General features: G+C 53.9%; 2 protein-coding genes across 7 annotated transcripts; one reads left to right on the top strand and one right to left on the bottom strand.

Annotated features, from left to right (window-relative positions):
* The first annotated feature begins 14 nt into the window (after positions 1-14).
* DHX38 (DEAH-box helicase 38) lies at positions 15-10,236 on the top strand. The gene is made up of 26 exons (XM_071440936.1): positions 15-1,169; positions 1,409-1,596; positions 1,755-1,856; positions 2,291-2,456; positions 2,565-2,683; positions 2,794-2,870; positions 2,958-3,113; positions 3,731-3,892; positions 3,978-4,085; positions 4,943-5,055; positions 5,158-5,295; positions 5,515-5,701; positions 5,791-5,976; positions 6,392-6,532; positions 6,712-6,822; positions 6,895-7,011; positions 7,247-7,354; positions 7,470-7,582; positions 8,058-8,266; positions 8,352-8,506; positions 8,586-8,741; positions 8,817-8,951; positions 9,034-9,159; positions 9,539-9,634; positions 9,776-9,897; positions 10,003-10,236. Exons 1-26 carry the CDS (start codon positions 856-858, stop codon positions 10,085-10,087), a joined length of 3,690 nt encoding a protein of 1,229 aa, XP_071297037.1. The 5' UTR covers positions 15-855; the 3' UTR covers positions 10,088-10,236.
* PMFBP1 (polyamine modulated factor 1 binding protein 1) lies at positions 10,200-26,706 on the bottom strand. Of its 6 annotated transcripts, XM_071440965.1 has the most exons (7): positions 22,846-26,706; positions 15,775-17,612; positions 12,064-12,312; positions 11,191-11,355; positions 10,928-11,095; positions 10,697-10,852; positions 10,200-10,375 (listed from the first exon to the last, which is right to left on the bottom strand). In XM_071440965.1, exons 5-7 carry the CDS (start codon positions 11,072-11,074, stop codon positions 10,247-10,249), a joined length of 432 nt encoding a protein of 143 aa, XP_071297066.1. In that variant the 5' UTR covers positions 11,075-11,095; positions 11,191-11,355; positions 12,064-12,312; positions 15,775-17,612; positions 22,846-26,706; the 3' UTR covers positions 10,200-10,246. The 6 variants fall into 6 exon arrangements, 2 of the variants coding, with proteins under 2 accessions (XP_071297066.1, XP_071297065.1); XR_011681346.1 differs by having other exon boundaries at positions 10,577-11,095; XR_011681348.1 differs by lacking the exon at positions 10,697-10,852.

The raw sequence follows: 26,706 nt of genomic DNA, 5'->3' as shown, positions 1-26,706 counted from the left end.
TGAGCTCTGGGCTGGACTGACAAGTGCATCCGGCCTTCCGTGGCAGAGACTGCTGCCTGAGGCTAGGCCCTGGGGCAGGAGGGAAGGCAGTGATGGTGCTGGGTGCCAGGACACAGCTGTTTTGGAGATGGCTGCAGTCATGTCCTCTTAGCTGTGGAGAGGGCCTGATCAAAGGTGCTGCTGTTTGTTGGTTTTGTCTCTGGGATCTCTGGTGCTGAGTTTTCCTTCACCCCGAGCTCACTGCAGTCATCTCGGGCTTTTCCTGAGCAACAGCTCGCCCGGCAGAAAGCATTCCCTCAGCAGCCTCTCACAATCCACGTTGCAGAGCAAGATTGCACAACAGCACTTCACCGAAATTGTTTACGGCTGGTGGGAAACTTGGCACACTGGCTTCCTGTCAGGGCTTGGCAGCTTCCCGGGAGCCTGGTGCTAAGCAAGGTGGGGCTGTTTGTGCTTTTCCTGCTGGGAACTATGCTGGCTGCAGGCACCAGGGGTAGGCGATCTGGAGCCCAGGCGCTGCGCCAGGGCGAACGAGGTGGTGAGAAAAGGGGCGAGGAGGCAGCCCCAAGCAGAAATGACCTGCAGGAGGAGACTATTATGAGCTGTCCGTCCGGGACTCCGCGCCCATGTGACCACGGGGAGGTTGCGTAGCCGGAAGTCCGCTCCGGCAGGGGGCGTGGCCTGTCGGCACTCTATGGTGGCAGCTCTGCCATAGGCTCTGCCTGCCGTCTCTATGGTGCGCGGGGCTAGAGCGGCTCCTCCCGCCGAGCACTGTGGGGCGGCTATGGCGGCGCTCTGGGAGCCGCGTTACCGGCGTTGAGGGAACTGCGGGGCCCGCGCAGCGCTGCGGCCACGATGGAGGCAGGCGAGGAGTCGCTGCATCGGCTGTCGGGGACGGGCCCGAGCGGCGAGGCGGGCGGGCTGGTGCTGCGGGCGCGGGGCGCCGAGCAGCACGTCTTTAAGGCCCCGGCTCCTCGCGTCTCCCTGCTGGGACTGGACGTGCTGGCGGCGCAGAAGCGGCGGGAGCGGCAGGAGGAGGCGGCCGGGGGGAAGCGATCCCGTGTCGCATCCTATAAGGACTGGGAAGAGGGCCGTGACGAGGCGGGCAGCGCTGAGGAAGAAGAAGAGGACGAGGCCAACCGGAGCGACCGCAGAGCTCGCAGGAACAGGTGGCGTTTGCAGGGGGGCTCCGGGTGCCGGCGCTGGCCGCGCCCGGCAGGGCTGGCAGCGCAGGGTGGGCACAGTCGGTGACAGGCGGGCCTGCGGCCGCCGGTGTGGAGGGAGGGAGACTGCGGGGGACTGCGGGTCCATGCAGCACAGACTCCGACTGGAGCTGTGCGGGACCAGCCGAAGGGCATCTGTTGCTCAGCATTTCTGAGCATTTCTCCTCTCTGCTCTGCCTGTCCAGACATTACCGCTCAGTCCACGTGGAGACACCTTCCTACACAGGGGGTGTAAGCGAGGAGTTCTTGGAGCGCAGCCGGCAGCGGGAGAGGGAGCGGCGGGAACATGGAGTCTTTGCCTCCTCCAAGGAGGAGAAGGACCGGAAGAAGGAACGCAGTAGGGATCGGGACCACGATCGTAAACGAGACCGTGGTAATTGCTCAGAGACCTTTGTGTGCTTCTTGGTTTGGGTCTGGGTTTGTCCTTTGCCTTTTTTGTAGCCTTTACTAATGTTTGTGGTGATTGAACAGGCAGCAGACTTGCGAAGCCTGTTTGTGCAATAGGCACCTGATCCTATTTTGTTTTTGCAGAGGAGCGGGACAGGAGTCATCACAGCAGATCAGAGAGGGACGGCTCATCAGAGCGGAGCAGCAGGAGGGGTGAACCTGAGAGCCCCCGACATCGGCCCAAAGGTAGGAGTGGGACCTGCTAAAACTCTTTTGTGAGACCTAACGGAGTTTGGATTTTTTTATGCTTGGAGTTTTTTATGCTGCCTCCTGTTTTTGCAGGACACGGGTGATAGAAAAGCTTGTACCTTTTAATGTTTGTGGTTGAGGCAAGCATAAAACTCCCAGCTCAACTCGTGTCTGGGAGCAATGTGCCAGCTGTGCATGTTTGAAACTCTGGCAGATCTTAGCAGAGATCTCAGTGGGGTCTGCTCTGGGTCTTTGTGATGGAAATATGATCCTTTGAAATTCCTTGGAATCACTAAGTCAGTCCCTTCTCTTAGAGGGAGGGCCAGTGGGTACCCTCTCTCCATGCTCCTTTCTTGAAAGATGTTAGGTGGCTCCAGGTGCCCAGAGCCGCTGCTGGAACAACAGGTGTCAAACCCCATCTCTTGTACCAGATGCAGCCACACCGTCTCGCTCCAGCTGGGAGGAGGATGATGGTGGCTACAGCAGTGCCCATCGCTCACAGTGGGAGTCTCCATCTCCCAGCCCTTCCTACAGGGACTCAGAGCGTGGCCACCGGCTGCCATCGCTGCGGGACACGGACCGGCGGGAGCGGGACAGGTACCGCGGCCTGAGGCTGTGCTCTGGGCTGTGGGGCTGCAGAGGGGACTCTGTGTGTGTGAGAAGGCTCTGGCTGGGCACCAGTCCGTGCCACCTGCTGTGTTTCAGGTCTGTGAGGAGCCGGTACTCTGATAAGACGCCGTTACCGACCCCATCATACAAGTACAACGAATGGGCTGATGACCGGAGGCACTTGGGGGCCACACCACGCCTGTCCAGAGGGAGAGGTGAGCAATCTGGGCTGAGCTGCCTGGGGTGGGCAGTGTGGAATCCCCTTTCCTGTGGCACAGAGTTCGAGTTTCCTTGGGAACATTCTGGGCCCTCTGGCTCACCCCAGGCCGGCGCACAGAAGGGGAGGAGGGCATTGCCTTTGAGACGGAAGAGGAGCGGCAGCAGTGGGAGGACGACCAGCGGGTGAGTCTGGCACGGGCCGGGGGCTTGGGGCCTCCTGGATGGGGGTGGGGATGGGCAGAACTCAGTACTGCACCTCTCCCTTCCCAGCAAGCTGACCGGGACTGGTACATGATGGATGAGGGCTACGATGAGTTTCACAACCCTCTGGCTTACTCTTCTGAGGAGTACGTGAAGAAGCGTGAGCAGCACTTGCACAAGCAGAGGCAGAAGCGGATCTCGGCACAGCGGCGGCAGATCAATGAGGTAAGGCCAAGACGCAGGGTTGGCTGCTCTGAACACGTGGGGTTTGCTGCCTCTTGAAAGATCCACTTGTTGAGCCCTTGCTCCCAGGTGGAGAAGGACACTCTTGGGCCAGGCTGAAGGAGTGCTCACAGGGAAACTGTGGTTGAGTTCCCCTGGAAAACCCAGCCCTGCAACTCCTGTATGGGCAGAATTCCCAGCTGGAGTGGCTGGTGGATTGCAGTGTCCAGGGTAGCAGAAGTGCAGCTCCTGCTGTTCTAAGTGCGAGGTACATTACTGGGGCTGTCTGCTGTTGGCCCAGTGGATGCTGGGGACAGCTGCTCTCTTTACATGAGCAGGATGGTGTCCAGGCTTCCTGATGTATTCTGACTGCCTTGCATGCAGTGTCTGTCCTGCATTTTCTTGGGGACAAACGTGTTGACCATGTGTTTCATGTGGGTAGTTTCCTGTACTCTACTCTTTCCAATTACTGTTCCTTCCCTTTTGCTTACTTTGAGGCTCACTAGGTTTGAACCATCCTGTTGCCAGTGCAGAGCCCAGGCCCAAGCTTGGTGTTCTACTGTGATGTCTGTGGCTTTTTGTGGGGCTTCATTGTGTTTCTGGTACGTTGTTTCCTGCAGGATAATGAGCGCTGGGAGACAAATCGCATGCTGACCAGTGGTGTGGTCCATCGGATTGAGGTGGATGAAGATTTTGAGGAGGATAATTCTGCTAAAGTGCATTTGTTGGTGCACAATCTAGTGCCTCCTTTCTTAGATGGAAGGATTGTCTTCACCAAGCAGGTAGAGACTGTGGCTGAAAGCACTGATGGCAGGGAGCCCTGTACATGTGAGGCCTTTTTAGTAAAGCAATGCCTTTTCTCTGCAGCCAGAGCCAGTCATCCCTGTGAAGGATGCCACCTCGGATTTGGCCATCATCGCTCGGAAAGGCAGCCAGCTGGTGCGCAAGCACCGGGAGCAGAAGGAGCGTAAGAGGGTATGCTGCAGCCCTGTGCCTTACTGCCTGCTGTACACCCTATGTAGTTCCTCAGAGCTTTGTTTGGACTCTGCAGCATTCAGGCTTTGGCAGCAGGGATGATAAGGAGTTCATATTTTTGTGACCTGGGACATCGTAGCAGCCCAGCTTACTGCATTGCCTCACAGCAGCTGTTGTGGTGTGATTTTCTTGTGCGCTGCCTTAGGACATGAATCACCACGCATTTGAACATTTGGATTATGGGAGAAGGAAGCAGGTGAAAGAATGCCAGGTAGCTTAGGGACTGTCAGCAGGTAGTATGGCAACAGGATTTACCTTGTCACGTCTCAGCAGAAGAGTTGTGAGGAGAAGTATGGGGTAAGGTAGCAGGTTAGTTTTTGGGAGTGTTTTCTAGGGACTTTTTCTAAAGCTCACGTAATAGCAGTGGGGAAAGTACAGGTGTGTTCCTTGTACATTGAAACTGGGCTGGATTTGACCTACTTAAATTATGAGTGGAATGGTGGTGGTAGCTATACTGGCAGCAGAGATGGGAGAAAAGCCTGTTAGCGCTTGGTAAGGGCAGGAAGATTATCTCTGGTTCACATCTGTTTAGGTTTAATGGAAGGGTCAGCAGCTGGAGCTATTTTCTTAGGAGGCAGTTGGTAATCCTTTGCCTGAAGTCTCTGTATCTATCTCAGTGCCTTAAAATTCTGCTTTAGTTCATTTGGAAGAGGGGAACCTGATGTAGGAGTGGAGTGTGCATTCTGCATTGGGGAACTGGGGTACTAATATCCTTTTCTTAGTCTTAGGAGTAGGATTGAGGAAGAATTTTGTCTGTGCTTGCTGTGGCAAAGTTACGCTGTTCTCTCTACTTCCAGGCTCAGCACAAGCACTGGGAGCTAGCAGGCACCAAACTGGGAGACATTATGGGGATCAAGAAAGAGGAGGAGAAGGACGAGATGGTGACAGAAGATGGCAAAGTGGATTATAAGTAGGGGCTTGTTCTGAATTACCCTGCTCAGCTGGTAACGGGGGCTACGGGCATAGCAAAGTGTGTGGAGAGGCAGTTTCAGGACTTGCAGTGTTTCCTTAGAACAGAGCAGAAGTTTGCTGAACACATGAAAGAAAAAAGTGAAGCCAGCAGCGAGTTTGCCAAGAAGAAATCGATCCTGGAGCAGAGACAATACCTGCCCATCTTTGCTGTACAGCAGGAACTGCTCTCCATCCTCAGGTATGGCTGCCAGGGCATCCCCAGGGCATTGGCCTACGTTTGGGAGCTCCGTTGAGGAATTGTAGAATCATGACCATTGGGAAGCTGTACTCTCAGGAAACAAAACCCATTGCTTTGTGTTTGCTCAGCTCTCCCACCTGACTAGGATGATGCTTAGCTAGAGAACACAAGAGCCCTTCTTTGAAGGTGTATGAAGAAATACCTTTTCCTTTCCCTCAGAGACAACAGCATTGTGATCGTGGTGGGGGAGACAGGGAGTGGGAAGACAACTCAGCTGACACAGTATCTCCATGAGGACGGCTACACTGATTATGGCATGATCGGCTGCACACAGCCCCGCAGAGTGGCTGCCATGTCAGTGGCCAAACGGGTCAGCGAGGAGATGGGGGTGCGTCTGGGGGAGGAGGTGAGTCTGGAAGGGAGTGCAGGGGTGCCACCCCATGACAGAGAGTGCATGGGACTGTTGGAAGACTGCTGGTATCTCTGCCCTGCCAGGTGGGCTATGCCATCCGCTTTGAGGACTGCACGTCTGAGAACACGGTGATCAAGTACATGACAGATGGGATCCTGCTCCGTGAGTCGCTGCGGGAGGCTGACCTGGACAACTACAGTGCCATCATCATGGACGAGGCACACGAGCGCTCGCTCAACACTGACGTGCTGTTTGGGCTGCTCCGGGAGGTGGGTGTGATCCTGGGCTGTGACAGCAGCAGGGGCCACATCATCTGGGACAGCCCTTCTCTCACAGGACTAGGAGAGGGAGGCAGAGCTGCCACATCTCTGCACTTAACTGCTCCAGCATCCTGGTCCTTGGATCTGGGGGGTTCAGTTTTCTGTAATCCTACCAGAGTCTTGCTGGCTAAATGTCAGAACTGCCTATACAGAGGACTTTGCTGGATTAAGGTTTCCTGGACCGAGGCTGGCCAGTCTTTTCAACTGCACTGACCATAGAGCATCAGTGTTGCCTGGCATGCACAGCCAGTGCCTCTGGAGTACAACAGAAGCTCTGTCCTGTGCCATTGTCTCAGTAAGAATGAAAACAGCCCACAGCCATGCATAAGTTTGCCTTATATTGTTCCTTTCATCTGATTCCTAGGTGGTCGCCCGACGCTCGGATCTGAAGCTTGTTGTTACTTCAGCCACCATGGATGCAGACAAGTTTGCCTCCTTCTTTGGGAACGTTCCCATTTTCCACATTCCCGGGCGAACTTTTCCTGTGGATATTCTTTTCAGCAAGGTGTCGTTACTTTTGTGGATGGAAATGCTGTTGGCAGGAGGGGGTTGTGACCTAGCTGTACTGTTTCTGAGGGAGACACACAGGACAGGGGAGGAGCGGCTGTGGTGTGCTACAGTCTTGTACGTAGGACAGGGCAGGTAAGGATACTGGTCCATATTAACCTGGGCTGTGCTGTTCAGACCCCACAGGAGGATTATGTGGAGGCTGCAGTGAAACAAGCCTTGCAGGTCCACTTGTCTGGTGCTCCTGGAGACATCCTCGTCTTCATGCCTGGCCAGGAGGATATCGAGGTGAGTTGGAAGGACAAGCACTATCCTACCCCCTCGTTTCAGTCTGATGTTTTCACCCCTCTTTGTGTCTAGGTGACCTCAGAGCAAATTGTGGAGCACCTTGAGGAGCTGGAGAAGGCACCTGCTCTTGCTGTACTGCCAATCTACTCTCAGCTGCCCTCAGACTTGCAGGCCAAGATCTTCCAGAAGGTGCTGATGTGTGCTTTGTGATTAGGGTGGGGACAGGGAAAACTGGAGCAGGAGACAGTACAGAGCAGGAATGAGAAGTGTAGATATATGTTAGTATTGTACGTGGAGGGTGAGAGAAAGCATGTACCACACCCCACTTCCCAAGAGTCACCCCCATCCATCTGCCGCTCTGCACTCGTCCTCAGTGGAGCAGAGCCATGCCCAGGGGTGTGACTGACATGCAGTGTGCTTGCAGGCTCCTGATGGGGTCAGGAAGTGCATCGTTGCCACTAATATTGCAGAGACCTCACTGACAGTGGATGGTATCATGTTTGTGATTGACTCTGGTTACTGCAAATTGAAGGTGAGCCAGGGTTTTCTATACTGTCTGTCTCTGGTTTCTGGGGTAGATTGAGGGAGTTCTGAGGTCACGATCCAGCCTTCCTCTTACTTCTGTGTGACTTTCTTGTGCCCTGAAGGTTTTCAACCCCCGTATAGGCATGGATGCACTGCAGATCTACCCCATCAGTCAGGCCAATGCCAATCAGAGGGCTGGCCGAGCTGGCCGGACAGGCCCAGGCCACTGTTTCAGGTAGGCATGTCACTGGTGTTCCTGTTGTATCCTCAGCTTGGCATCAAGTTTTGTAGATCTTTTTCTCACTGGAGCTGTTCATTATCTTGAACTTTGGTGGGGGTGTGGGCAGTAGGCAGGCCTGAAGGCCTTCTTTGGACCCAGTCCTTCAGCAGAGAAAAAGATGTGCTCCACTTTCTTCCTATGCCCATCTTCACTTGTGGCTGGTCTGCCCTGGATGCCATTGAGATAAGAACCAAGCCAAAGGCCTTTCCCCGGCTATGCTGTGAGACCGGGAGGGGCTGTGCTTGGGCATGTGCTGTGCTGCCGCCCAACTACCCCAATGTGATGGGGAGACCCCACTTTGGCTGGACTATTAGTGGCTCCCCAGAGTCCTACTGTTGGGCGCAGGGCTGCTGCCCTGTGCCAAGCTGGCACATCTGTAAGGAGCGCAGTGGCCGAACAGGAGGAGCATGCTCTTGGCCTCTCTTCCCAGGCTCTACACCCAGAGTGCCTACAAGAATGAGCTGCTGACGACCACGGTGCCTGAGATCCAGCGCACCAACCTTGCCAATGTAGTGCTATTGCTCAAGTCCCTGGGTGTGCAAGACCTGTTGCAGTTCCACTTCATGGATCCGCCCCCTGAAGACAATATGCTGAACTCCATGTACCAGCTGTGGATCCTGGGGGCCCTGGATAACACAGGTATTGGCAGCTGGGGTAGGCTGCCAGCCCATGGAACTGGGGCCTGCCCAGCTGCTGATCAGTGATCCCTGTTCTGTTCCTACAGGTGGTCTGACCTCTACAGGGCGCCTCATGGTGGAGTTCCCACTGGACCCTGCACTCTCCAAAATGCTTATTGTCTCCTGTGACATGGGTTGCAGCTCTGAGATCTTGCTTGTTGTTTCCATGTTGTCGGTGCCTGCCATCTTTTACCGGCCTAAGGTATGAGATGCTGCTGTTCCAGCAGCTCAGGGCCCTTCCCTGCCCTTTGACTAACCCATGTTCTTTGCTTACCCTTCAGGGCCGAGAGGAGGAGAGTGACCAAGTGCGGGAGAAATTTGCTGTTCCAGAGAGTGATCACTTGACTTACCTGAATGTTTACCTGCAGTGGAAAAACAACAGCTATTCTACCCTGTGGTGCAATCAGCACTTCATCCATGCCAAGGCCATGCGGAAGGTGAGGCTGTGGCTGTAAGGCTGGGGGAGACAGCCTTGTGCAGAAGAGGGATCTGATCAGCACACACCTTTGCAGGTGCGGGAGGTGCGTGCCCAGCTCAAGGACATTATGGTGCAGCAGCGCATGAGCCTGGCATCCTGTGGTACAGACTGGGATGTTGTCAGGAAGTGCATCTGTGCTGCATATTTCCATCAGGCTGCAAAGCTGAAGGTGAGAGGTGTCTGAGCTGCCTGGGGACTGCAAGGGAACAGCAGCCTGGGAACAGGGGGCCTAAGCACACTTGTCTTTGCAGGGCATTGGGGAGTATGTGAACATCCGCACAGGGATGCCCTGCCACCTGCACCCCACGAGCTCTCTGTTTGGCATGGGCTACACACCAGACTACATTGTGTACCATGAATTGGTTATGACTACCAAGGTGAGCTTGAGCTGAGGGCTAGCAGGAAGGGTGATGAGTGCTCCAGGGGAGATGGGAGGGCTTTGCTGTGAGACTGAGATCAGTCTGAGTGGCAGATATCAGCCTTTTCCATCTATACCAATTAGACATGTTTGTGTCATCTGTTTGTCCCTTCCCCATTATTTTCCTCTGGCTTCTGTGGGATATGTTTGATCCTCCTTGTGGTCAAATCCAACCTGCAGCAGCTTCTGAGGCCCGGAGGAATTGTCTGGAAGGGGTATGGTCTCAGCCTGCGAAGTGCCATCAGCAACTGGGGAGGAATGGAGCTGCTATGGCTCTGGGAATGGTGCCTAGGCCCCAAGAATGCCATCCTGCTATCCTAGTCTGTTTGTCCCTGCAGGAGTACATGCAGTGTGTCACTGCTGTGGATGGCGAGTGGCTGGCAGAGCTGGGTCCTATGTTCTACAGTATCAAACATGCTGGCAAGTCACGCCAGGTAAGTATTCTGTCCTGGATGAGCTGGCAAACTGCAGGCCCTCTGCATTCTGCTGCTGTGCGTGTGTTTTGACGTGAAGGGAGCAAGCTTGTGGGCCTACAGGGAGTCTGCTGTCCCTGACCTGCTGCTGCCTTGCTCCAGGAGAACCGGCGCCGTGCCAAGGAGGAGGTGTCTGCCATGGAGGAGGAAATGGCTTTGGCAGAGGAGCAGCTGCGTGCCCGCCGGGAGGAGCAGGAGCGCCGTAACCCGCTGGGCAGCGCAAGGTGTGTGATAGCCCTGCCTGCTCATGGCTTGCCTGCTTCCCTGTGGGAGTTCAGGTGCAGGAAAAGGTTGCATTTTCCATTAATTGCCCTTGTCCTCTTTGACAGATCTACTAAAATCTATACCCCTGGGCGAAAGGAGCAGGGGGAGGCCCTGACGCCACGACGCACCCCAGCCCGCTTTGGTCTCTAAGAAGGCACAACCTGTTGCTTTGAGGCCTAAGGTGGTGCCCACCTACCCTAATCAATGTATTCTGAGGTCTCTACAGCTTGTAGCCCTGGAAGGCTTTGGTGCTTGGCACTAATTTTATTACAGAACAGAAAGAATTTTATTTGTTTAAAGGTTGTCAGTCTAGTCCTTGCTTTGTTTTGTGCTGCTTCTTGTCCTGGAAGAGGTAGCTCTGGTAGCTCTACCTCCTGGTGGAGGTAGCTCTGCAGAGTCATGCAGGGCTGGTGCTGTCAGGTTGTTGCTCTGTAGAACCTGGAACAGGGCACAAAATTTAAGTGACCTGTAGGACAAATACAGCCTGTCCCTGTTTTGAGCCTGGCCTATACCCCTGCAAAGGCAATTCTCCCACAGCCCATGCCCTGGACAGGCAGCTGATGCCCAGCTGTCTCTGCACAGCTGGGACCATCGGCCCGGCCCTGTTTCAGGCCAGGCTGTGCCAGGAATTCTGCTCACTTTTTCAGCTGCTCACACTTGGGCTGCTCAGGTGTTCTGAACATTAGGTGCGGGTTCTCCTCCTACATCCTGCCTAGTGTGTCTTGAATGCCTGTTTGTATCCTGCACCTGCTCTGTCACCTTGCTGAGTTCTTCCTTAAGGAAAGACGGTTCCACCTTGAAGACAACCAGCTCCTCTTCTCTCAGAGCCAGAATTTGCTCACTGTCCAGGTGTAGCTGCTGCCAGTGTTGGACTAGGCTGCTCAGTTCCTGCAGCTTCTCCTGGAGGGAGTAGGTCTGCCCATGGCACAGTAAGAGACAGGCTGAGCACAGACTCCTGATCTTTCGCAGGAAGACTTGAGACATCCTTACCTCCTGTTTGCTTTGCTCCTTGAAGGTCTGCATCCTCCTCAGCTCCCGATGAAGCTGTTGCCTGTGTATCTTGTAGGCTGCAATCTTTTCTGCCTGCTTGGTGCTCTGTTGCCGAGCTTGGGCCAGCTCTACCTGGAGGTTCTCCATGTCCTACACCTGCCAGCAAAGCTGTGGGGCAGAGAGGGTGGTTGGGCCTCTCCTGGAGGCAGGAGAGGGGTCTAGGACTGAGGCTGCATCTCTGTGCTGTTGTGCCTTGCCCTCACCTGTTGCTGCAGCTCTGCCACTTTTCTGTGTAGGCCTTGGATGGCTTCGTTGGTTCTGCTGAGCTGATGCAGACTCTGTTGCTCCTGGGCCTGGGTGGCTCCCAGCTGCTCCTGCAGCCGGGCTGGGCTGTACTGCAGGCCTTGACTCTGTTTCTGTGCCTCCAGCTGCAGAGAAGGCAGTGTGTTGGTGGGTTGGCCTTGTGCCATGTGCCCTGCCCTGAGCACAGGCACAGCTGCCCTCTGTGAGCTGCAGGATGCTCAGGGCTGTGTGAGGTGGTGGGGGCAGGCTGGCATTGTTGTCTCCCACCCTCTCCCAGGGCTTCTGGGGGAAGGGGAGCAGGGGTGAGCCCTGCAATGTGGTTGTCATGGCTCCTGTGCCCCCCTGGCTGTGCTCCCCTTGCTCCTAGGCTTGGTGTAGTGGCTGGGGGGCTGCTGGCACTAACCTGCTTGAGCAGCTCTCTGCTCTCCTGTGGGATATCATGGCTGGTGCCAAAATCACTGTGGGCACCCAAGCAGGAGGTAACCTCTGTCTCCACTGCCTGGTCCTTCAGGTGGAGGGGTGCATCACTGACCTGTGAGTACCCAGCAGGGTGTGGGATCACCCTGTGCCCCTGTTGTGTAGAGCTGAGGCTGCAGAAGGAACCTTCTGCTCAGCTGGGTGAGCTGTGCCAGCCAGGCTTGTCATGTGGCTAGGCTGCTCTGTACAGGTGGTACTAGAGCCACATGTGGCTGGCAGGATGTTCTCTACCCTCCCCTAAGGGGTCACCAGGTGTTTGCACAGGCTGCGGGGCAGGCAGGGTGCCTAGCCTGTGGTGGAGTGGCAGTGGGGGACACATGCAGCTGGGTCTGTGGCCGCTGTGCCAGCACTGGTACCTTGCCCATCAGTGCCTGGAACTGCTGCATCAGAATGACCAAGTCCTGGTGCTCCTGCTCCACTGCACACTCTTGCTCCTGCACCTGGACCAGCTGTTTGTGGTTTGTGCCCCTGCAGAAGTCCAGGTCCAGTTGCAATGCCTGTATCGTGGTTAGCACCTCAGCTGTGTCCAGATCTTCCTGCTGTGTGTCCTGCCATGCTCTGGGCTCCTCCTGCTGTGGCTCCAGTACCAATGCTTGCCTTTGGCCCTAGGACAAGACAGGAGCAGCATCTGTCCAGCTCACCACTGTAGCCAGCCCATCTTGCAGCTCCTGTGTGGGCAGGCACTGGGGCTGGACAATGCTGGCAGTCCTTGTATTGTGCAGAGCAACAATGGACCGTGTTGCCAACGGGTGGATGCAGTCCTTCCCCACCAGGTAGCACTGCCCCATGCGTGTGCATGTTCTGACAGTTCCTTTGGGCTCACAATAGCCAAGCCCCTGACACCACTGGCCCTCCATACTGCAGTGAACTGTGGTCACTGTGGGAAATGGTGGCAGTGGGACCAGTGCAGCCACAGGAGGACTGGATCCCCCTGAGCCCTTGTGTTCTCCCCAGACCTGGGGAAGAGGTGTCTGGTGGTGCAGGCAAGGGCTGGTCAGGGCCTCCTGTACCACCTGGCCACCAATCTGTGGCTATGCAACCAGTGCCTGGGTTGAGCATATGGTTGGCACTGCTCACCTTGGGCTGCCAGGCCTCTGTCTCCTGCTGAAGCCACTGGCTGGAGCTGGTCAGCTCTGGTGGTGTTTCGTTTGCCCCTGGCAGATCTCTACAGGAGCCTTCAGGCTGATCTTGAGGTGCAGAAACCTCTCCGTATGTGCCAAATTTTGGCCACTCTCTCACTGTTGGAAGGACCATAACCTTTCCAGACAACCCTTAGTTCCACGAAGTCACTCAGCCCTACCTGGGGCAGCCCCACCCTCCCACAGTACTGGCACTGTGACTCCCTGTCTGAGGAGCACCTGCTGCCAGCAGGAGAAGCCTAGCCTGGGGCTCCTGGAAAAGCAGGGCAGAGCTGTGTGGGACTGAGCCCTCTTCTCAGCAGCAACTGGTCCTACTGCTGCCCACAGTCCTCACTGCAGCCTTCCTGTGCCATGCTCCTCACCATCTTGTGTCCCTGGCATGCTGTGTGACACTACTCCATATGCCACTGTGAGGTCACCAGGTCCTGGGCATCATCCTCAGAACTGGTCCAGGACATGGCAGCACCCCTGTATCAGGGCAGGGCCTTGCCACCCTCATGGTGCCCCTGCACTGTCCTCAGGCCACACTGCTGGGCTGTGGCCAGGGCCAGGTGACAGTGGGGATGACAGTGCTCAGGGCTGTGCCCTGTGCTCAGCCACCCACACAAGGGACAGGGCTGAGGGGACCTACTGCAGGGGCACATCCTGACAGGGCCACGGGCCACAGGCCCCTGGGGAGGCTGAGTGTGCACAGGAAAGGCTGAGAGTGCGTGTCCGCTTGTCCTGCCCTGCCCTGCCCTGCCTGGGGCCACCCCACAGTGCCCAGGTGGGATCAGTGACACGGGTCTCTGGGTGCCAGTGGTGGTGTGAGCATAGACCTGCTGCTGCCTGCGCTGGTGACACAGGACTCTCTGGGCTGTGTGTGCTCCCTTGCCAACGCTCAGTGCAGTTTCACAGGTACGTGTTTTAACTGGAAATTTCCAAGGCTGAACTGGGCCCAGAAGGTGAACGCAGATGTACCATAGCAGAAATCATCAGTTGCCATGACAACCTGCTCCACCAGCAGGTCACAGTCACGGGTGATGGGATCAGGCACAGCACCAACAGTCCTGTGAGCAGAGCTGCTGAACCCCCTGCTTCCAGAACACAACTGAATTTGGCCACAGTTTCTGCCACTGTGAGGAAATAAAATTTCCCTGCAGACTTCAGTCTTGTTCAGGCAGTGACAGCCAGGGCACAAAGTATCCACAGTGCACAGAGCCTTTATGGGACAAAGCCTCATGCCATGTATGCTGCACTGTGCCATGTTACATGGTGCCACAGGCAATGCTGCTCTGTACCACAGATGTGCCACACCATGCTGAGCTGCAAGCAGCACTTGCCTTGAAGGGTTCAACACTGCTCCAGCTCCTTGTGAGCATGTGGGGCAGCCCCACAGCCCTGACCCACAGCTGCCTGCCCATACTCAGCTGGTGCTGGAAGGATGGGGGGGTCAAAATTGGCCCCTCTGCTGTGTGAGCGCAGTCCTGGGGGTGGGAGTTGTCTCACTTTAATTACTGCCGTAATGCTACTCTTTTTCAGTGCCACCTTAATTGAAATTAAACAGCTGCCATGTTCAGGCTGGGACAAAAGTGAATCCTTTTTCATTCCCCTCCAGTTTAATGAAGACTGACTTGCTGGGAGCAAACAAAGGCGATCCAGCTGCTGCCTCTTGCTGGCACATGCGTCAGCAATTACCGGTGACCCTGCAGGCCGGCAGAGACACCCCGAGCACCCCGCAGTTGTCAGCCCCAGGCAGCCCAGCCCTGGGTCTTGAAGAACTCCTGCCCAAAAGGGGTGTGCAGGGAATGGGGTGCCCACAACACGGGGCATGCCAGCACGGGGGTCTCAGTGCCCAGGTTCTGTATCCAGGCTTTCACTCCATCTGTTAAGAAGTGTCTGGCCACCAACCATGACCCAGTGTGGCTCCTCACCCCCCCCATGCTGCCAGGGTCCTGCCATCCCTGTGGGCTCACCCAGCTTCAGCCTCACAATGTTCAAAGTCACCAACTAGCCTATGCAGTGCCTCAGCCTCAAGCCAGGGCGGGCAGCAATGTCAGCCCAGGAGTCCTCTCCAGTCTTAAGGTTTTTTCTGTTTTAGGACCAGGATTTTGCTTCATGCCATTCAGTACGTTAAAATATGCAAAATGAGGTGCTGCTACAAACCTCATTAACATCCGCCTCCAACATCATTAAGATGTTTCCAAGAAAATTAATTGAGAGACTCATTAAAAATAAATTAAGAAAAATGTGTTGCAGAGCGCCTGCTCCAAGCTCGTAAATCACGGCTCAGAGCTCCAGGCCGCTGCACAGGCAATTAATGCCAGCCAATTTGTTTTATCCTGGCTGCGAAAATTAGAAAGCAGACATGGAGATTAGATTAGGCATGTCTGTCAAGCGGAACTTGGAGTGAATATTTTAGGATACAAAATGGAAATCAGAAAAACAAAGCTGGGACTTCATTCAGGAGAGCTGGAGGGCAGAGTGGCTGGGGTGGAAGGAGGTTTGCATGTTCCCTGTGCCATGGCTGTGTGTCGATGACACCCATCTCGTGACCATGCCACCACCAGCTCCGTCCTCCCCTGCACGTCACCCATCCTTGGTGGCTGCGCAGACACCAATCACCCTTCTTTGGGGTGCATGAGCTCACAGTGAGAGTGTTCTGAGCTGCTATGTGACACAGCCCAAGCCAACATGTTGCCCGTATGTGCTGATTACACACTTGGATTAGCAAACAGGGCAGCTGGGTGAGACCACTGCTTGGGCCTCCATCAGCTTTAGGCCATTGGTGCCCCTTTGTCCATCTCCAGTATCTTCCATCACAGGAGCTCAAACCACTTGATAATCATGAACCAAACTGCAGGGCCCCTCTGCAAAACAAGTGCTGTGATCCCTGTTTCACAGAGATGAGCCAAAGAATACATGACTTAAGGTCTTGTTTGTACTTACATGAATGCACAAGCAGCTCATGCAGCAGCTGCTGCACTGGTACATCCCAGTAGCGTGTGGGACACACTGGTGGCTGCTCGTGCGGCCAAACATCCAGCTGCGGTGGTGGCACGGCCCTTCGTGGCTGCGGGAACCTGTGTGCTGCCAGTGCTCTTGTGCAGGGGGACCATGGAGCTCTAGGAAAGGTTCCAGAAGGAGTCATGGGCACTGCACAACTCAAGTGCTGTTCTGTGAGGGGTTTAGTGCAGAGCAAGGCGTAGTTTGGTCACACATCAGAATGCAAGATGAAAGTGGGAACAGAGCAGACGAGGCTCTTGTATCAGCAGGCAGAAGTGCACCCCGGTCTGATGTCTGTGAGATGACACAAACCAAACTGAAACTGCAATTCAGCACAGAGAAATGGTTACCCCTTGGCAGAGCAAGTGAACACTGTGGATGGGCCATCCATGGCCACTTGGAACCAAGTCTGGATGGCACATTTCCAGCTCTGTCCACCTATCAGCCCCTGATCCCAAAGCAGACACTGATGCTGGTCCTTTAATGAGGTCCTCACTGCTCCGCTGTCCTGAGCCAGGACTCCCCATCTGCTCATGTTGTTCCACCCCTGCCATGGGCAAGGACACCTTCCACCTTCCAGGGTGCTCCAAGCCCCGTCCAGCCTGGCCTTGGACACTGCCAGGGATGCGGCAGCCACAGCTTCTCCGGGCACCTTGTAGCAGTGGTGTACAGGGGCTGAGAGGGAGCTGAGGTGCCCGAAGGGGCTGAGGGGGAGCTGCGGTGCCCCAAGGGGCTGAGGGGGAGCTGCGGTGAGCGGAGCGGGGCTGAAGGGGAGCTGCGGTGCCCCAAGGGGCTGAGGGGGAGCTGCGGTGAGCGGAGCGGGGCTGAGGGGGAGCTGCGGTGCCCCAAGGGGCTGAGGGGGAGCTGCGGTGAGCGGAGCGGGGCTCGGGGTGCCGGGGCTGCCCCGGGAGTCCGCAGTGCCGGGCGGCTGCGGCGGCAGCTCGCGCATGCGCGCTGGCAAGCCCCGCTCCGCCTCGTTCCCGCCCGGCAGGGGTCGCTCTCGGCCCGCGCGGCGCCTGCCCGTGAGGGCGGCTCCGCACCGAGCACCCCCGGACGCCCGCCGAGCATCCCCCGGCCATCCCCCGAGCAACCTCTCCGGGCGCCCCTCGAGCATCCCCGAGCACCGTCTGGGCACCCTCCTTGCACCACCAAGCACCCCCCGGGCACGCCCCAAGCACCCCTCAGAACCTTTGCTCTGCCGCGGTCCCGGTCGGGGCTGGGCCGTGGGTTCCCGGCCGGCGTTGCCGAGCCGAGGTTCCCAGAGCGGGGCTGTCCCAGGGATGGGGGTGCCCGTGCCGGGGGAGCAGGTGCAGGGAGTGCCGGGCCGCGGCTGCCCGGAGCAGGAGTGCCCGGTGGTGGGAGTGCCCGTGCCGGGTCTGCCCGCTGCTCCCGCCGCAGCTCAGCCTCAACCCGGGGCAGGCGGAGCGCTGGCAGGTCTTGAACTGGGAATGGGATTCATGAGCGGGAAAGCGAGATCGACGTCTCCGTCGGCAGAATCTTAATAAGCCTTAAAGGTTATTTCTGAGCGGTTCCAGTGACAATTCATGGTGTTGGCAGGGAGCCGTACCCCGGCCGATCCCATCCGGTACTGCCCGGGGCACGCTGCTGTGTTTGGGATGAGGAACAGCGACAGAAATACAGGCACTGTGGGCACAGTCCACCGGGAGCGATAGCAATCGGGACTTGCAGGGCTCTGCATTCTGCGGTGCGAATGATCTCATTATCCTTGTGAGGGTCTCAGCCAGCTACTTGAAAAATACTTATTAAAAACCACAGCAGCTCTAGGGAGAGGGAAGAGAGAGAGAAGAAACTGGATGTGTAAAAACAGAAGGGGGAAACAGCCACAGTAGCAATAATGGGTCGGGACCTGCTCTGCCCTGCTGTCTTTCTAGTGGAAGCTGAAAGGCCATGACACATCCCAGAGTGAACATCAGTGCTTTGCCTCTGCTCTACTCCTCCAGCTACCACATGTTCCCAGGAAACCTCGTGGTGGGGAGTGTTGGTGCGTGAGGAGGCCCACCCGTCACCCAGGAGCCAGCCCCTGACATTGCCCCTGGTCAAACACCGGCTCACCTGGCTCATCCCCCTGTCCTGCCCCGGCAGCGTCGGCCAGAAGAGGCCACCCAGGGCTAGCCTGGTTGTGTTTAAACACATCCCTCCAGGGTCAGGCGCAGACGGGCACAGGAGGGAGCCCACAGGTGTGCAGCGGTCCCTGGGGCTGCCTCCTGCCCGCTGCTGGTGCTGCTGTGTATTCACACCATCATGGCACATTCCCAGTGCTGCTTCTGACAACTGCATCTCCATTTTTTGACTCTGTGAGTTAAGGGCAATCACAAGCTCTGGAGGACCTGTCATGTGTTCCTCTAAGGAACCAAGAAATGGAAATCAGCAGGAAGTAGAAATTCTATTGGAAAATGGAAGGAGCAAATTAAAAGAAAGCAGTGCTTCTTGGGTCTGGTCACAGGACACAAGGCATTGGTGGTTCTTGCAATTACAATCACTACGTTGCTGGAAGAGGGATAGCGCCCCTGGACAGCCACATCAGCAGCTCTGGGGCCTCCTTCTGAGCCAGCAGTGATGGCAGCACTGTGTGGGAGTCAAGAAAAAGCAAGAGGCCTGAGGGGAGACAAAAACGAGAGGGAGCTGGGTAAATGGAAAGTGACTGGTGGTGGGGAGCACAAGGAGAACATCCAAAGGGCAGGAGGTAATGGGGATACAGACATGAAGCAGAGAGGGTCCCCCACTTCCCTTCCCTTCCCTTCCCTTCCCTTCCCTTCCCTTCCCTTCCCTTCCCTTCCCTTCCCTTCCCTTCCCTTCCCTTCCCTTCCCTTCCCTTCCCTTCCCTTCCCTTCCCTTCCCTTCCCTTCCCTTCCCTTCCCTTCCCTTCCCTTCCCTTCCCTTCCCTTCCCTTCCCTTCCCTTCCCTTCCCTCTATGGTTAACCTTAAGTCTCTGGCCAAAAAGAAAGGAGTATTCTAAGACAAAGGATAAAACCCAAGGGAAACAAAGTAGAGACCATATTGCTGCTGCATAGAAAGCTTCATTAGCCCTGTTGGCATAGCAGTCATGAGAGAAAAAAGCCCAAAACAGTAGGAGTGATGTGAAGGGACTGACTGCCAGGGGAGGATGTCATGCATTTGCCATCTCTTGATGTCTTCAAGCCCAGCCAAATGCCTGTCTGAAGCTATCTTAGTCAGAAAAGTTACTGACTTCAGAGTAACAGGGAAATTTTCATGACTGTAGGTACTGGAGGTCAGGCAGCCCAATCCCTTCCTGCTCACCCCGGAATCTGCAGGAAGGAAATGCAAAGGAGGATCACAAGAACATGATGCTATTTGTGCTCTTGGATAGGAGTTCACACCAGCACTGACTCATCTGGCTACATCGGCATTCCACAGCATTACTCAGCCCCTCAGGTGGCCAAACACTCGAGGGTAGATCTGTCTGGAAGAGGCCAGGTCTGCTGACCTTATATAATTTCTTCCTTTTTTCAGATGTTTAGCAGCTGTCCCCAGTCTCCAAGGTATGACACAGCCAGGTGGTCCTAACCTTGCTGAAGATCTGGGGCATTTGCACCATTTTTCTCACAAGATCTCACTGCAGTCTCAGCTGCTGTAGCTCTGTTCCTTCTCAGGAATTAGGCTTGGGGCTGTGCTAGAATAAAATCAGATGAAGATGGAGAGATAGATCTGTGGAAACGTTTGTTTGGTGCCCAGGAGCAGCCCAAAAGGCAAACTGACTGTTAACAATTATGAAGAAAATAATGGAGAGCAGATCACAGTTCTGCCAATGAACAGATTCATAGTGAAAATTGCACTGTGATTTCTATATGCAGCTCTGTCTGCCTCTCTCAAGAAAAAGATTTGGAAGTGTTTCAGAGAAGACCAACAAGGATGATCAAATACAAAGAATATTTTCCATGTGAGTAAAAAGTGGATAGTCTTTTTAGGCTGGAAAAAAATAGACTGAAGGGGATTATAGTACAAAGTTTAGCAAATAGAGTTTGCCTGCAGTATGAGTTCTTGTCATCCCTTCAATGTAAGAACCGGTAGCACCCCATAAATTAGAAGGTAATAACAAAAAAAGCAAGAACCAGATATTTTTTGAATGTTGTGCTGTGTCAGACTGCTTAACACAGGGTGTGGTTCAACTCCAAAGCTCATATATATTCAAAAATAAATAAAACATTTTAATGGGAGAAAAATATCCACTCACATTGATGGAATGCAAGAGCCCATTTCTGCTTCTGGAGCCCATGGGCTGCGGGTGGCTGAGGCTGGCAGAGTGTTCCTGGAAGCACTGTGGGACCTGTGGCCTCTGTACCCCAGCATGGATGCACCAACCAGACTCCAGGAACCAATCACCAAATTGCACTCTCTTCTCCTAGAACAAGCTACCAGTGGAGAAATAGAAAACAGGTTTTTTGTAGCTATACTGAAACTTCACAGTTGATTTTAAGCCTCTTAGACGGTATAATACTGACTGCAAGTTCCTGCTGAGGGCTATCAACTCCAGCCTGTGCCAAGCTGCAGGGAACAGCCTGTGCCATGCCTGCGTGTGATGGAGCGTGTCTCTGCACCAACAGCGTGACTGACTCAGATCAGAAACCAGCTTCCTGGGATTTCCCACCAGCATCCTTTCACACTGCCATCCAGCAGTAGAGATCTGTGCATCCACGAGGTGACAGGCACCAGAAGACAGCATCATCTTCAAACCACACGGAGGGATTAGTGCAGGCTGGAAGCAGCCCCCCGCTGCCCTCTGTCCAGGGTGGGACACACTGCCTGGTGTGCTGTGGGGAAGGAGGGGGCTTGCACTGCAGAGGTGGCTTTCCCAAGTTGTGTGCTTGTAAGCAGACACCATGGCAAACAAATTGAATGTTGTAGTGTAACTCCTAATCTGGTTCTTTTGAAGCACCTGCTGTTGTGCTGCTGTGGTGCTAAGGAATGTCTGCATGATGGAATGCAAGGCTATACCTTAAGTACTTCAAATTAATTGAGAGCAGTAGTGTTTCTTGCTGTGGGACCACATCGAGGCCACTATTTACAGTCCTGTAGGTAAGAGCTGCAGGCAGCATGGACTGTGTGGGCAGGATGGGCAGGATGGCCAGTGTGGGCTGTGCAGACCAGGCACCAGAGCAGCAGCTGACAGAGGTCAGCTGTGTGGTGCTGTTTTGTTATTACTTCAGGCAGCATCTCTGCTTCATCACACACTTCCTATTTTGTGACACAGCGCTCTCACCAATGATTCAGCAGTCACAGATTCTCCATCTTTTTATCAAGGTTAATTCCCCATCGCCATTATTTTTGCATACCTTCTACTGCAAGAATGAAGAGCCCAATACTGAGCAGTAGTGAACGCTCAACCAGCATAGTAACCAGCCAAATTCCATGTTAGCAGCATGGTTTAAATACGCAGCCTGCTTCTACATGGTGATCAATAACACAGTGGAAGGGAGTGGAAGGGGCCCCTGCTCCAGTTGGGTAATGCTCCCCTATTTCTGGAGTTTGTAAGCACAATATCAAAATTACAAAGCACAACATTTTCCATTTCTTGCTATCATTTTGAATTAAAGACTTTCTATTGAAGACACTCACTTCAAAAACCAGCCAGGCACTTTCTAATATCAAGCAAAATGCCTGAAGAATAAATTGCTCCTATCAGAAATAAAGCATTTTAGTTCTGCCAGAAGCAGAGAGATCTGTGTTTGTAAGTCCCTCCAAAGGCAACTCCATCTTTCCTGTTTTTCTCTCATTTTCTTTTGATGCACGAAGCCTGCACATTGCAGTGCTGTGATTGGATTCAGCTTTGGAGCAGTGTAATTGTAAATATTCATTGGAATCCAAGCTAGTTTTCCCAAGTCTCTCTTAAAAGCTTTGCAGTTATACAAACAGCCATGGCTCTGCATTAGCCTCACAGCCTGGAGGCTGCCTATTCCTCCCCAGCCCCAAAGTCTGCTCCGTCAGAGGCCGCATGGAGAGAAATCAGCCTTGCCAACCATTTTAATCAATGCTCTATTATTTTCTTTATTCCCTCTTTAATGACGGTGCTGTAGAGCTGGCTCTCAGATACAAGTATCCAGTGGGGCTCCTCACTGGTGTCTACACAAATAACATGGCTCACCTTGGCTCCCCTGAGTGTCCTGGCCATGTATTTCAGTCCCTGTCTCTCTGCTGATGTTGACAGGGTGTCTGTGAAGGGCTCTGAGTTCTGGTATGTGGCATACAGTGCATGGTACAGGGTACATAGGGTACAGGGTATTACGCCTGTGACCATTCCTCCCCGCTCTGTGAATGCTCTGTGGCTGCTCTCCTACTGTGGGGCAAGGCAAAGGGCAGCAGACTCCTACAGCCCCTGGGGAGCTGAGGCCAGCTCTGTCCATCAGCCAGAGCCTGCCCTTGCCTGTGCCAGCCCTGCACGGCCAAACTGCATGCTCCAAGCAGATCATGCTCTCCAGGTGGTCTCTGACTGCAGCCATGCCCTGCACAGCTCATTTGCAGAGCAGCACATGTAAGAAACTGCACACAGCTATTCTGCTGAGAAGGGAAATTGAATCCAAAAGTTCTGATAGCGTATCTACACTCCTATCTCTGCCTCATCCACTCATGTGTTCCCCACCATGGGTGGGACTCTGGCCAAAGCCTGTGGCACAGCAGAACATGTAATGCAGATGGTGGGATTGGAGCCTCCATCACCCAGTGACCTCCTTCAGGCTCTGCTTGCTCCTTTTCAGCATGTGTTACAGCCTCCTGGGGAACCTGGAACCAGGCAGGCTGGCAGTAAAAGGGAAAACACCGCAGGAGACTGTGGTGGGGCTCTGGGAAAGGCAGAGCTGTATTACCAGGTAGGAGCAGGGATACATTTAGGAAATGAGCAATGCTGATGTGAACATCAAGAGACTGATAGTCTGTCTTCCAGTTCTGAGACAGGGGAACCTAGAAGTACCCTGCATATTGTGTGTCTGTCCTTAAAGCTCTCCTGTGAGCAGGATCCTTGGGCCCTCGCAGTCTGCTCACCTGCTCTGTTCTCATTCCCTTTAGAAAACTGTTCCTAATCCAAATGTTTCCTGATGGAGGCTCTGGCCAGTAGTTCTTGAGTGTTCCTGCAATGGACATAGAAAGCAGATGGCTTTTTTCCCTTTTTCCAGGAGTTTCTTACACACAGCTGATATTGTGATCTCCCTCAGTCGTACAGAAATAAAAACCAAAAACCCAACCCCCAACAAAGTAGCCAGATGAGAAATCACAAAAGAAATCACCCTGTCTAGTAGAAGTCCTTGCCACACAGAGCAGTAGCTGTGAGAGCAGATGCCCTGTGAAAGCAGATGAAGTAATGAGGCCTTTATAAAGATAGCAGGTTCCAATGTCAAAACAGCTCATGGAGAGAAATTCCCTGCTCCTGTAGATCCATATGTCCTGGCAGCAGCCACCAAAGTGTCCTCTTCATCTCTTTTCCCAGCTCAAGGCCAGCTGCCTTCAGAATGTGGTGAAGGAGACATCTCCGGGGAAAATCCAACCCCCAGCTGAAGGGAAGGAATGTGGAAAACCACATGGTCACGAAGAAGGGCTGGATGTTGAAACCTGCCCAATGGCAGGAGCAGATGGAACCTGGAGTCCCTGTGGGAATTCATCCTCTCTTCTCCAGACACAACACATCACCTTTTCCCACCTGTGGTGTGACGCTGTGACCCCTCAGCAGCTGCCAGGGGAGGGGCTGTACCAGTGCACACACAGCCTGGAGCCCCATCAGGGTCTCTGGTGTAAGAACACACGGGTCCTTTTGCTGCACACCCCTGGTGCAGAGGAGTCTTCATGGCATGAGCTGGAAGCACAGACCTTCCCTTCCAACTCCGTTTTGCAAAACAGCCAGAGCACTGTTCTCCGGTGCTCCTGCTTGGATGATTTATCCAGGTCATGGTGAGGACAGCTGGCTAACCGAGGTTAACAGCTTTCTCAGTTTCATTTCAAAAAGACATTAGCATGGGGGCTGTATTAAACGATGATACGCCAAATCTTAATTCATCCACTAGGAGAGCTCGTGATCAGGTGGGGGACTGGGCTGACAAGCAGTGCTGCCAGTCTTTCTGTAAAGGGCAGGACCACAGCTCATGCTCCCAGTGCTAAATTACACCTGGCACTCCTTGCACAGGAGTCCTGCTGCCTGCTGCAGGGAGGAAGGACCACCAGCCTTAGGAGGTCCAGGGTCCCCCAACAGGAAATGCATCAGCAGCTGGGATTGGCTCAGAAAAATACATTGGAGTCCTTCTATCTAGAAGAAGGGTGTTGGGAAGAAAACATGACAAAGACTTATAAATCAGAAGTGTCATAGGAAGGTGATTAAGGAGCGACTGTTGTGGCCTTTTCCAAGAAAACAGTGGAATTTGTCAGGGGACAGGCTCAAAACAAGCCAAAGGAGGTGTCTTCTTATCCAAGCATGGTCAAACAGGGGAACTCACTGCTACAGGACTTTGCAGAAGCTGGATAAGATCTGAGTTACAGAATTAGTTTGACAAGTAGTGGATGAAAATTCCTCAAGGGCTGTTAAACACAAAGGCTCACCCTTGGGCTCAGGAAGCCCCTTCACCACAGAAGGTGCCTGAGCATTTTGGTGAATTTCACAAGCTTCCCCTGTTCTTCCCAGGGGAAAAAGCTCTTTCCTAGACAAGGCCATAAACTGCTGCAAGACACTGAGCCAGGTGGAACACTGTTCTGCCACAGAATAGTGTTATATTTATAAATAACAAGGGTTGATGCTTAACTGGGAGGTTTGTAAGAGAAAGTTGAGGGCTAGGCTGTTTTATCTGCCACTTTCACACTGAAACCAACAACAAGGCTCAGCTGAATTTGGTATCAGTGGGTGGAGAGATGGGAAGGGAAGGGAAGGGAAGGGAAGGGAAGGGAAGGGAAGGGAAGGGAAGGGAAGGGAAGGGAGTAGGAAGAAGCAGAGTATCATTCCTACCCTGCCATGCTGTCTTTGCACAAATCAACACACAATCATCCATATGCATATGCAGAACAAAACAAAGGCACATGCTGACCCTCTCCCACATTCATCCATCTGCTACCATCCACAAACACAGACAAAGGCACACATATCCTGCTCCCACCTTCACTGTGGGCAGTTGGAATGCAAGCTTGCCACGCACAGCTCAGCCCATATGCTGGGCTGACTCCTCACACACAAAACAACGGATGATGTGCGAGTAAATAGAACAACACCTTGTAACTTTCCTTCAAATTCAATAAATGTAATCAGTGCATTGTGTTCATGTATATTGCAATGTATGTATTGATATATGAACATATATGATATAGAATAGATATAGATATATGAACATATTCATAGGAATATATTTATCATCACCACATCAAATGAAACAAAATGTCTCCACTTTGACTAATAAGGGGGACACCCCCCCAACTCTATTTTAAATGCTGTCCTCTGAGCTGCTTTAGACAAACCAGCGGTGCTGAGCATCCAATATGCTGGTACCTGGTGCTCCAATGTCATAAGTACCTCGTTTATTCTACCAGAACCCCAAGCATATTTCACTAGCAAGTTGTTAAAATAGACACATTTTTTTAATGGCTTGTGTGGTGCTGAAGGGAATGGCAAGTGGATACCAGGTTAAGCAAGTAATGCTGCAGTGTGCAGCTGCAGGAGTTCCCCAGGTTTCCAGGATCAGCTCTCCTCATCCTTGTTTGCCATGTGGAAGACAGCCTGATGGCTGCAGAGGTGGGAGCAATGTGCTTTCCCAAGCCAGGCTCACACTCGGGAGCACACTGAACAAAGGATCTGACTCTACAGCTTTTGAAATACAGGGGTGGGCGGCGGGGCAGGGGCAAACAGACCCAGCATGGGGTAGAGTGGCACAGGCTGCCCAGCAGGCCTGCAGCAGGAACAAGGGTGCTCCCACCCTGATGTCCAGGAGCAAGCTGAGGGTTTTGTCTACAGCAGCATGGCTGAACAGGTCTGAGCAATCCTAATCTCCTGGCACACAGCATGTAAATGTCACCACGAGCCAGGACAGCTCTGCCCTGAGGCAGTGTTTTTGTGGCCATCCTCTTCTTGTCTCTCCAAGGTCAGCAGCAGAGCAACACCCACAACATCTGTGCATGACAGCCATCACACCCCCACAGCCACTGAAATCCCACCACCCATTCACAGCCAGCACAGCTGTAGCCATCTCCCTGCTGCCTCCCATCTTCCCTCCTCACTGGGAGGTGACAGATTCTACTGTCACATCTTCAGCCCTTCCTTATGCTGCCATGTAAACAAGAGCAGCAGATTATTATTACTGCTATGAATGCAGCAAATAGAGTTCCCTTCTCCGCCTGGGCTGCTGAGCTCGAGTGGACTGGTATCTTCTCCTACCTGCTCCAAGCTCCCTTCCGTAGCTGGTGGCTGGCCCCCAGGTCCTGGCTGAGCTGCTGCTCTGGCTGCATTTCTGCTCCAGGTCTGCCTGCCTCTCCCTCTGCTTGGTCTGCAGTTGATAGATCCTCTGCTCTTGAGCATCCAGCTATTGACCCGCCCAGGGAAAGAAAGAAAAAATGGAAAAAAAAATCAATTAATACTAAACGGCTTAACAAAACCCCGAACAGCACAGACCTGATGCTGCTGGGGGTGGGGATTGGCAGGAGGAGACACCCCCCACACATTAGCTGCAAAAATCTGATGTTCTGGGGACAGGAAGCCAATATGGTAGGTGTGATTTGACATGCTTGCCCGCAGCAGGCAGACATGTCCAGCTCAGGAAAGCAGAAACCCTGCTGGCTGGGGCACCTGCCTCTGCTCGCAGGAGGGGTGTCAGACCCCCGCAGTGAGGGAAGCAAAGAGCAGCTGAGCAAGACCAAAATTATTCTAACCAGTAACCAAAC

The sequence above is a fragment of the Agelaius tricolor genome, unplaced genomic scaffold (genome assembly GCF_023055355.1).
Source record: "Agelaius tricolor isolate 1412-34295 unplaced genomic scaffold, bAgeTri1.0.p SCAF_15, whole genome shotgun sequence".
NCBI lineage: Eukaryota > Metazoa > Chordata > Aves > Passeriformes > Icteridae > Agelaius > Agelaius tricolor.
This window is presented reverse-complemented; position numbering and strand designations above follow the sequence as displayed.

Coding starts and splice junctions, on each gene's coding strand:
- DHX38 (XM_071440936.1), top strand. CDS start 856: ATGGAGGCAGGCGAGGAGTCGCTGCATCGGCTGTCGGGGACGGGCCCG. Junction 2,871..2,957: donor AGTGGGAGGACGACCAGCGG/GTGAGTCTGGCA, acceptor CTCCCTTCCCAG/CAAGCTGACCGGGACTGGTA. Junction 8,742..8,816: donor ATGCCAAGGCCATGCGGAAG/GTGAGGCTGTGG, acceptor ACACCTTTGCAG/GTGCGGGAGGTGCGTGCCCA.
- PMFBP1 (XM_071440964.1), bottom strand. CDS start 15,867: ATGTTTGGCCGCACGAGCAGCCACCAGTGTGTCCCACACGCTACTGGG. Junction 12,313..15,774: donor TGAGCTGCTTGTGCATTCAT/GTAAGTACAAAC, acceptor GTCTTGTCCTAG/GGCCAAAGGCAAGCATTGGT. Junction 11,356..12,063: donor TCCAGGCACTGATGGGCAAG/GTACCAGTGCTG, acceptor CCTTCTCTGCAG/CTGGAGGCACAGAAACAGAG.